The sequence below is a fragment of the Vigna angularis genome, chromosome 1 (genome assembly GCF_016808095.1).
Source record: "Vigna angularis cultivar LongXiaoDou No.4 chromosome 1, ASM1680809v1, whole genome shotgun sequence".
Taxonomy (NCBI): domain Eukaryota; kingdom Viridiplantae; phylum Streptophyta; class Magnoliopsida; order Fabales; family Fabaceae; genus Vigna; species Vigna angularis.
Window position 1 is genome coordinate 57,538,698 of NC_068970.1, and position 10,661 is coordinate 57,549,358.

General features: G+C 32.4%; 2 protein-coding genes across 4 annotated transcripts; one reads left to right on the top strand and one right to left on the bottom strand.

Annotated features, from left to right (window-relative positions):
- Positions 1–867: 867 nt before the first annotated feature.
- LOC108323802 (uncharacterized) lies at positions 868–7,285 on the top strand. 3 transcript variants are annotated; one of them, XM_017556554.2, is made up of 15 exons: positions 868–982; positions 1,093–1,161; positions 1,281–1,392; positions 1,498–1,599; positions 2,009–2,113; positions 2,746–2,829; positions 2,909–3,024; positions 3,115–3,216; positions 5,748–5,870; positions 5,955–6,008; positions 6,110–6,176; positions 6,396–6,449; positions 6,536–6,610; positions 6,710–6,748; positions 7,013–7,285. In XM_017556554.2, the coding sequence occupies exons 2-15, from the start codon at positions 1,118–1,120 to the stop codon at positions 7,127–7,129; spliced, it is 1,194 nt and encodes a 397-aa protein (XP_017412043.1). In that variant the 5' UTR covers positions 868–982; positions 1,093–1,117; the 3' UTR covers positions 7,130–7,285. The 3 variants fall into 3 exon arrangements, with proteins under 3 accessions (XP_017412043.1, XP_052727793.1, XP_017412044.1); XM_052871833.1 differs by lacking the exon at positions 868–982 and having other exon boundaries at positions 1,011–1,161; XM_017556555.2 differs by lacking the exon at positions 868–982 and having other exon boundaries at positions 1,011–1,161; positions 6,710–6,786; positions 7,013–7,095.
- A 618-nt stretch (positions 7,286–7,903) lies between these two features.
- Positions 7,904–8,508, bottom strand: LOC128195018 (uncharacterized). The gene has a single exon (XM_052871834.1). It carries the CDS (start codon positions 8,444–8,446, stop codon positions 8,171–8,173), a length of 276 nt encoding a protein of 91 aa, XP_052727794.1. The 5' UTR covers positions 8,447–8,508; the 3' UTR covers positions 7,904–8,170.
- Positions 8,509–10,661: the final 2,153 nt, after the last annotated feature.

Consider the following 10,661-nt stretch of genomic DNA (forward strand, 5'->3'; position numbering starts at 1 on the left):
ACCTTAAAATTAGAAAATCGACTTTTCGTCCAGTCATTAGAAAACACCTATCTCACTGTCCAATCAGAATTTCAAATAATTATAAATAATCTTTATAAACAAATAATGTAATTATTTTTTTCTTAAAAGAAGATTTTTTGACTGTGTAATTCGAAAGTCAAATAACTTTCGAATAAGCCAATAACGTCACAAACTACACATGAACATCAGAAACTGCAGATGTCTGTTCACTTTCCAAACATAAGCCCAAATTAATAAAATCCTCATGAATAAAGTGTTAAAAGTAGAATGAAACCTAAGAAAAATTAGCCAGAAAAAAAAAAGACAAACTACTTGCTTTTTAAAGTTTATATCAAGAATGTTTTCAGCATGACAGTTACAAGCTCATTTCTTTAAAATTTCTCACTAAAAATGTTATTAATCCATTTTTATTCACTAAAAAGATATTTAAAAAAATAATTCATTCCAGAACTCATGTATTACTGCATAAAAAATTCAATTCTCAAGTAGTGTAGTGTTTTTGTATAGATCTCAAATCAAATGATGTGTTATCAAGGAAGAGTTTCGTAAACTTCACTGAACAATAAAAACTGAGTTGAAAAAATTGTGAGGTTGCACGTTTCTTGTATTAGAAAAAAAGGGCACATAATTTTTTAATTCCTGATTGTGCATCTTAATTTGTGAAGGAAACTGCACAGGTTACTTGGAGAGGTTTTTTGGGGGGAAAAGCACATGCGTTACATAGTTATGGTTCCTCGGTTTCAACAATGGCTTCATTTTTTAAATTTCGTTCCTTTTGCTATTTCTTGGATCATACTTATAAGATGTGCTTTCCAGAGGGTTCACACTTGTACAATTTTCACTTTATTTATAAGTTGGAAAAAACTATAAGAAAATCTTAAGATGACTTTTCCACTTGGGTTGTGGAAGTGGAACGAACACCTTCATAGTGGAAGTATAACTAATCTGATTTGGGGTGGTGGTATATTCCAAACTATGATCTTTTTCTCTCTTACCATATATATGTGTGTTTTCTCCTTTTGTTCTTTTGAATGGTAATCTGGTAATCTCATAATTTCACACTTTCAACAGGGTTTTTAACAAGCGACCTAGTTTCATGTATGGAGGAAACGATCAGAAAATGGTGACAGCTACTCGAAGGTCTACTCTTTGGAGATACATAACATTGTTGCTGTGCTTGTTCTTAAGAAATTTTACATATGCTACAATTGAAGTCAGCTGCTACCTAAACTTGACATTTGCATTTTTGTTGTCTGCAGTTTTGCTGTTCGGAAGCCGAATGAAAGTATGAGACAGATTGTGTTACTTTTTGCTGGAGGATTTTTGGGATTAATTGTTGGATTATCACTTCCACCACTGTCCATAACCAAGGTGCAGAAATTGAATATCTTGTTCCTGATGGGCATTTATTCATATGGTTTGATGTTGGTTAACTTGATCATGGAAGTAACTCTGATGGTGCTTAACAATTTGCAGTTGAATCTGCCATATGGCCTGCTTCGATTCTCTAGTGTACAGGAAAAGTATATAGATAGCAGCACCTCATTTCAAGAGCAGTTTCAAAGTGACCCAACAAAGGTATGCTTCTTTTCCTGTCATCCATGTGAAGGACTTGGAAATTGTACGTTGTACAGTGATTCAAGAAAGTTAAGGGGGAAAACAGATTTTATTCAATTGTATAGTTGGAATGCTATTGATTAATTCAAGAATGGTTTAGCACCTTTCTAATTTAGCATTATCATGCTTCAAAGGTTTGTAGCAGTTTAGGTCTCCTGAGGGAGTAGTGTTGGCGATCAAATCAAAAGATTATTGAGATAATATTAGAGGTTTACGATTTTATCTGACAAGAGTGGAAAAGATAAAGTAAATGTAGCAAGATTCATATTGTTTTGTATTTATAATTGCTGAAGAACTTGTACTGTATATTACATAGTATTTGAAAATATGACATGTTAAATTTTGTATGATGATTCATATCTGTATGCAGATTTGGGTTCCAACAAATCCAAGAGGGGCAGAAAGGTTACCTCCTGGGATTGTTAATGCAGAATCGGACTTATTTTTGCGAAGATTGTCTGGTATTCCTAGTGAGGTCAAGTATACTATAACAATCTATGTGCTCAATGTAGATGCAGAGTAATATATTTCGTGTGTTCTCCGATTAGTGTTTCATGTTGGTAATGCACATTAACGCTTAAAATGAAATATTTTATTATATAGATTATCAAAGTGAAACTTGAGTCATGATCTAAGAACAAGATAAAAGATACCTATATAAGTTTTTTCTTACATAAAATGCATCTAAACATAGTTCAAGGTAAACATTATGAAATAGTTAATAAAAGTGTGAAAGAAATCTTATTCTATAATGTATCAAGATGGAGTCTAACTCAAAAGTATAGTCTGTGACCACTAAGTGAGAAAAGTTCGTCCACCATATTAAGTTTCTTGTTCTGCAAAATGCAGACTCGTAACATCGTACTTTAGGATCGTTTAACAAGATCTTTTACTTGCTTTCATCGAAGGAAAAAAATTACTCCCTAAATGCGAGGTTCAAATAATCTGGAGAGAGGTGTTGAAAAGTGAATGAAAAACTTAAGCTGCTACATGTGTTTTTCATTTATAGTTTTCTATTTTTGCTTGATGCTGTTCCGTATCTTGGACTAGTAGTGCCTCTGATACTTTTAGTTTATACAGTGAATTTGATTAAACTTCTATTTGCAGGATTTAACCTTTATACCGAAGTATCTCGTGACCTTCACTGTGGGGTATGAGCAGAAAAAGAATATCGATGCAGCTGTGAAAAAGGTTTTCTCCCATTTTCTTTTTTTCTCCCTCTGCATAGGCTTGTGGACGCGTGTTTAAACTAGATATGTCATTTGAACAGTTTTCAAAGGATTTCACAATCCTTCTATTTCATTATGATGGCCGAACAACGGAATGGGATGAGTTTGAGTGGTCAAAACAGGCAATTCATGTCAGTGTTCCCAAACAAACCAAATGGTAAAAGAATTCTCTGCTTAAATTTTCACATGGACATTTTTAACTTTTTACCAATCTTAAAAGTGGCTTGTTATTTCTTTCTCTTCTTAGGTGGTATGCCAAGAGGTTTCTGCATCCAGACATTGTGGCACCATATGACTATATTTTCATGTGGGATGAAGACCTAGGGGTTGAGAATTTCAATGCAGAAGAGTAAGTAATATATATGTTAGGATAAACTTAAATGGACAATAGTTAATGAATTATCCATTGGAGTCTTATGGATAGTTAATGTATTAACCGTTGGAGACTTATGAGCAGTTAATGAGTTAGTCATTTATAGTCGTTTTTGTCAGTTTTGAATTCATTGGTCAAGAAATGTGAGTCTATAAATTGTATTGTTCATTGTATGAAAACGACAACAAGAAGAGGTGAATCCAGTTTTTTCACAAAGAGAGGTTTGTTGTCTACAAAGTGGTATCAAGAGCCATTTAACTTGTGTCTTAGTGAAAAAAAAGGGAGAGAGTTAGAGAGCTTAAGTGTTTGAAAAAACAAGAGAGAGTAAGATGGTCAGTCTTAAGAACAATGTGTTCTTACCCAAGTTGACAAAAGCGATCAATTATGACAATTAGAGTCTCGAGATGAAAGCCATTCTTGGTTACCAAGACAATTGGGAGGAGGTGAAAAATGGTCATGAAGAACCAACAAACACCACAAATTGGTCAAATTCTCAGTTGAAAGTGTTGAAAGCAGCATGTGTGTAGGACAAGGTAGTCCTGTACATATTGTACCGAGTTGTTGACGAATCCAGCTTTGAGAAGATTGCAAATGTCAAATCTTCAAAAGAAGTGAGTCATATATTGGAGAAGGCGTATAAGGGGGGTGATCAAGTAAAGCAGGGACAACTTCAAACACTTGGAGGTGAGTTAGAGCATGAGGATCAAGGAGACAGAAGGATTTTCTTAGTACATTACTTGGATAGAAACCATGGTGAACCAGTTTAGTAGAAATGGAGAGACGTGGCCCGCTAGCTGAGTTGTGGGAAAGATCTTGAGGTCATTGACAGACAACTTTGAGAATGTGGTGTGCACAACCGAGGAGTCTAAGGACCTGTCGAAACTCTCGATTAAAGAGCTTATCGGTCCCTTGATGCGCATGAGTAGCGGAAGAAGAAGAAGAAGGTGGAGCCACTTAATCAACTACTTCAAATGAAGGGAGAGGATCAGAACATTCAAGGTAGAGGTCGATACCAATGCAGTATAGCAAGTGGTCTTGGTGATAGAAGCCGAGGACAATAAGAAGAAAAAGAACAGTTTTGTCAACAAAATTGGCATGGAAAAGGACGAGTTCCATGGAGAGGAGGTTGATTGGGAAACTCAAATTTTGAGTGCTTTAAGTGTGGCAAGTATAACCATTATACAAAGGAGTGTTACTCAAATAGGTGTTTTAGTAGTGGCAAGGTTAGACATTTTGCTAAAGTTTGTCGACCTAAGGACAATAAGGAAGAGACGACCAACCTTCTCACAGAAGATGTTGAAGGGAAAGTGGTGTTATTGATGATGGAACATAGCTCGTGAGTCAAGCACAAATGAGTGGAGAACTCCACAAGACAAACGAATAGGTTAGAGAGGTCGGTAAGATATGCAGACAGCCTAGACAGCACGGTGGAGCATATGAAAATCTCGAATATCTCAGTGGAGCAAGTGAAAAACTCAGATTGATCAGTGGTGCACTCAGATAGCCCAGTAAGATGCATGAAGATCTCATAAAGCTTGGTGGGTAGCCCATGTAGTTCGATGGAATAGTAGATAGCTCGAATAAGTTGGTGGAGTAGGTGGGGAGTTCGAATAGCTCGGTGAGACATCTGGAAAGCTTAGTGGTACATTTGTACAACTCAAATAGCTCAGACATGTGCGAAGACGAGCTTGTTATTCAAAAGTTGGAACTTGAAAAAGGTGATAGAGGCAATTCAATTCTACAAGCAAGCTTAGAGAGAAGAAAACATGTTTTGCATAAGCTACACTTGGAACTTAAATAAAATGTTTCAATATTGCAAAAGAGTTGCAAGCTGAGAAGGACCAGAGTTGCAATGGAAATCCAAGATGAGAACTGGTGACTTGAAATGGATGAAGAGATAGATGCGATTGTATGCAACAATACGTAGGCATGGTCCGATCTCTCAAAAGGATCTCGGCCTAGTGACAAGAACTCACTTAAGAACAATTTGGCTATTGAAAGAGCAGAGAACAAGTCGGCCTACAATAAAAGCAAAGTCAGCCATCAAGAAACTGAAGACAGTCATGATAGGAACAAGCATGGTATGAGAAGAGTTACTACATGTGAGAAGTCAGGGTGAAGAATAGAAGAATCGAGATGAAAAATAAAAGAAGCATTTAAGTTTAGAGGGAGTTATGTAAGGATAAACTTAAATGAAATAAACTTAAATGGGCAGTAGTCAATTAATTAGCTGTTGGAGTCTTATAAGTAGTTAATGTATTAGTCATTAGGACTCATGAGTAGTTAATAGGTTAGTCGTTTATAGCCGTTTTTGTCTATTTTGAATATACGGTCAGGAAATGTGAGTCTATAAATTGTGTTGTTCGTTGTGTAAAAACAATAATATGTGAATCAAGTTTTTTCACAATAGAGGTTTGTTGTCTACAATATATATGGCATGTAATTCCGTATTTTCTTGGATTGGCATTGTTAAGGACGTGTTGGTGCCTCTTTAATTTCAATTGCAGATACCTAAAACTGGTGAGGAAGTATGGCTTGGAGATATCACAGCCTGCATTGGAACCTAGTAAAAGTACAAAAGGGGTGTGTTGGAATATGACAAAGAAAAGAGAAAATAGTGAAGTTCACAAGTAAGAGTGATGTGAACCTCTTCTTTAAGCTTTGTGGTAAATAATGTGAGATTCTTGACTGTTTATTTCTTTGATTTGTACTAGAGAAGCAGTGGAAGCAGGAAGGTGTAAGTACCCTCTTCTACCTCCTTGTGCAGCGTAAGTAACTCTCAAATAATTATTGATTTTTTTGGGTGTACAAATTCTTGTGCCATTTTTATCTGCTTCCACAATGTTGTATTAATAGTGTCAACATGCAGGTTTGTTGAGATTATGGCTCCAGTGTTTTCACGAAATGCATGGCGCTGTGTGTGGTATATGATTCAGGTTCAATGATACTCTATTTTATTTTTCAGACATCTCTGTGTACAAGTTACTGAGAATAACTATTGTATATCTATCAAGACCACTTCATTCCAACAAAAAAACACCAACATAACATTGATTTGTTGTGTCTTAATTTCTATAGCCAACTGTCCATACTAGAATCTCTCAACTGTTGATGATTTCCATTAAGTTGTGACTGTAACACACTACTGATTGCAGAATGAATTTGTGCATGGATGGGGTCTTGATTTTTCTTTTAGAAAATGTGTTGAGGTGAGTCTCTTACCTGATTACTTCACTCTGCATGAAACTGATACGCCATATGAAATGTAAACTGATACTTTGTTCCTATGGTATAGCCTGCCCATGAGAAAATTGGAGTTGTTGATGCTCAGTGGATTGTTCACCAAGGTATTCCCTCTCTAGGAAATCAGGTAATTATTTTTCCATGATTATTCCTATCATATGTTGATTATTCACTCAAATGTAGCTTTGTATAATAATACTTGTTTGTTTTCCTTTGTGATTGTTAGGGAGAAGCACAAACTTCTGGGAAACCTGCATGGCGAGCAGTATGTTATGCACTTTTCAATGATTAACATACTTAATTGTTAGTTAAAATTTATCAAAATCTACAAATTTCTGCTAGTAATTATAAACAATGTCTTGAAAGAATATGCTATTAAGATTTCTCTGCATATAATGTGTACTGGTTTTGGTTCTGGTTCTGGTTCATTCCCAAGTTGATGAAGAAGCAGTTTTATAACATTGTGTTTTGTTTTTAATGGAGTTTGGTTCTGAAATGTGTGGTTGATTCCATTTGGTATTGGTGGCAGGTGAAGGAGAGGTGTGGCATGGAGTGGAGAATGTTCCAGGGCAGATTGACTAACGCAGAAAAGGGATATTACAAGAACAAGGGAATTGATTTTTCTAATTTGCTCGTTCATAATTAGCTTGTCTTTGTTTTCGATATCATTATTTTCATATTTTATTGTTTAATTTGTAAGCAAATATCTTTGTATAAGTTTATTCCATAAACAGTACAAAATTAAGATAAGTGAAGGATTCAATTGAAATAATAGAATAAATCATTTTTACACCATGAACTATTCATTGTGCAAAAGTACAGGAATTTGGATTCTTATACGTATAGCAGAAGGACTGCATGAAAAACACATCAGAGAATCTATTCGATCAATTTTAAGCTGGACAACAAACCACATGAGAATTTCTTAATTTTTCTGCTACCAGTATGTTCTATAAAATAAACAAACAACTGGAGCATGATAATAGTAGTCGAATCAATGAAAAAATTAACTCAGATAAGAGAAAACATTAAGACCAAACATGTGATCAGATTTTTCTGACAGAACTGCAAAAGGGACATATACATATTCGGTTGAAACATACCAAACTCGATAAACTGATTAATTCTATGCGCTGCGCATATATACATGGCTGAACTGAAAGTCTCAAATACATCCTCATTATGCAGAAGAACCTATAATTCCAGGAATATACTCTGAACACAAATTTTCTGTAACGTATATCATTGCTTGCCATTTGCATTATTCTACACATGTAACAGACTGCAATTGGAGAAAATCTGTAGCCAACAAACCCATTATAGCTCCAAGAAGTTTGTATTAATTCTGCAGGAGCTGAGCATATCTTGTAATCTGCAATAAACTCTGTTTTTGCAGTTAAAAAAGTTAAACAGTCCAAGAAAAGTTAAAGACCTTGGTGCATTTATTTAGGAAGCAAAAGACAGAAAGAAAGAACAAGGTCCCTAAGTACTTCAGTTGTAGATATGGATAGTGAATTTGATATCACCCCAAAATCTTTTAACCATTTTAAGGGTCACCAAATTAACCATATATCAAATCACATGAAGGCCCTATAGATATATATAAATAGGTATATATGACATGTATATATATATATATATATATATATATATATATATATATATATATTATATATGCAACAGAAGTTCAAGCATCCCTTGTTGACATGAGCCTAGCCATTTCCATCCTATTGTGCTCATACAGAATAAAGGCATCAGCTTCTTGATCCACGCTTTTATAAGCTCTGTGATTATGGTTAAACCCAGTAGTTTCATAACTTTGCTCAAAGTTATTGGCTTCTGCTTCAGCTACAGTGTCTTCATAGATGTCTCTGAATGCCACATGACCCTTCTGATGCCTAGGGTACTCCTCAGAGGGCCTTCGCCACCCATAATGGTTCCAGTTGTTGTTTTCGTATGCCATTTTTGTTTTCTCAGAGGGAAATATGCAGAAATGGTTGAATTGTTATGGTGCAGCTTCATCATAAGTTCAGCTACTATATATAGTTTTATTCTTCTCCATGATGATGATGATGATGATGAGACAGAATCTGGTTCTTCTTCTCTCACCCTTTTTACGGCTGCATGCATGAGATTATTCGGAGATATTTTCCATGAAGCATCCAATTCGGTAATTTTGATGGCTCAAAGAATATTCCAGTGCCACCAACTTTAATTTGTTCGAAGATAGCATAGCTAGGAGAAAATTTGATTCTTCAAGTTGTTCAAAAAAACCTCTAACTTGTTCATTTTCAGTGGCATGGCAAATACTTCAGAATCTGATGTCTAAAACTACATTGTTTGTTAACACCGTACTAGTTTTTATACTTGGATATTTCTTTATTCTTTTTATTTATCATTCAAATAGTTAGACCCATAATGGTATTTTGAAAACATTTTTTGACAACATTTTAACATTGTCATTATGTGATTGGTCTATATTGGTGTTTATAATTATTATTATTGACTGTGGAGTAATTTTGGACCAATCACAAAATGACACATAGGTAATATTAAAATGTTGTTAAAAAAATGTTGTCAAATTATCATTATCCTAATTAAATATATCTATTTTTGTTTTTTTTAACTTGTTAATTAATTTTGTCAAATACTTTTAATTCAATCAACTATGACATATAATTTTTCAGCTTGCAAACTTCAATTAGCTTATACTTAGACTTTCACTTAGCTTAAAAAAGTTCAATTTTACTAAATAAAATTATTAGAAAAGATAACAAAAAAATCATTCAATAACAACTAATTTAGAAACCAAAAAATAAATAATTATTATATTAACTGTTAAATACTATTTTGTAAATTAAAAATTATTAATATTTAGTATAGTCTCTATTATTAATAAAAAGAATTACAATTAATATAAAAAACAGAGTATGAATTGGTCTCTAATATTATTAGTTTAATTTTAATTGGAGATTAATTTAAAATCTAATAATAATAAGTAGTTAAAATTTTAATAGCTAATATTAGAAATCAAATTAAACTCTGACTCAAACTAATTATAAATTTTATAACAACATATTAATAATTTTTAATTTATAAAATAGTATTTAGTTTTGATTAATTATTTTTTATCTCTAAATTAAATATGGTATTAGGTATATTTTAATTTAACATTAATTTGAAAAATCTTTACGCAAGTTTAAAATAATGACAGCTGATACCAATTAATAAAATTTGATTTCTAAAGAGGAAATTACATACCAATATTCCTTTTCTCTAATTCAAAGCAATTAGGTTGGACCCGTAATTCAATTACAAGGCATGAAAAATATGCTAGATACATTTTATTCATACTTTTTTTAATCTTAATTTTAACATGTTTTTTTAGAAAATAATAAGAGATACATTTTTTAACGTGACATTTAGTTTATTTTAACTTGTAACTGTTTAATTTTAAAAACATGATATAAACCAATACCTAAAACCTATAATATTATTATCCATTTTTACAACAAATCCATCATCTAATCATAAACATATAAAAATAATGTTATTAGCTTTCACTCTTCCCATTCTCTAAATTAGCCATTCTTAAAATTCAGTGTTTCTGCCCTTTAAATGTGCATATACTTTAACTAGTATCTTAGCCTTAATGTTGGTCAAAACGAATATTTATTTTATATTAATTAAATTTTATAATAAATAAATACTTCTAAATATATTAATAATATTATAATTAAAATCTATTATAAGAAGGACTGGTTTTTTAACATATAAATTATATTTTATATTTATCATAAATTATTATATTATAATACAATGTTGATTTTCATTATTGAAATTGAAATTCATTTCAGAACTAAAAATATTAAAAGATACAAAAGTTAAAGAAAAATCCTTCAATATTTTATCGTGAAAGAAAAACTCTCAAAACTACTATTGTTAAAGAAGGAAAGTTTAAAATACTGTCTTCAATGTGTCTTTTATTGATCTATATGGGGAAATATTTTCTTAATTGCGTAATCTAACATCTTTTAACCTTATATATCTTAACACAATTTTTTTTAAATGTTAATAGATAGAAATAATCTTATATCATGATTTAAATTATTCGTTATAAATGTAAACTATAATGTTTATATTTAAGATATATTTATTAAGGATTTAATTATTGAAAA

Excerpts from the sequence above, each read along its gene's own strand:
- LOC128195018 (XM_052871834.1), bottom strand. The coding sequence starts at position 8,446 with ATGGCATACGAAAACAACAACTGGAACCATTATGGGTGGCGAAGGCCC.
- LOC108323802 (XM_017556554.2), top strand. The coding sequence starts at position 1,118 with ATGTATGGAGGAAACGATCAGAAAATGGTGACAGCTACTCGAAG. Across the intron at positions 1,600-2,008 it reads TTCAAAGTGACCCAACAAAG|ATTTGGGTTCCAACAAATCC; the intron begins GTATGCTTCTTT and ends ATCTGTATGCAG. Across the intron at positions 2,114-2,745 it reads TGTCTGGTATTCCTAGTGAG|GATTTAACCTTTATACCGAA; the intron begins GTCAAGTATACT and ends TTCTATTTGCAG.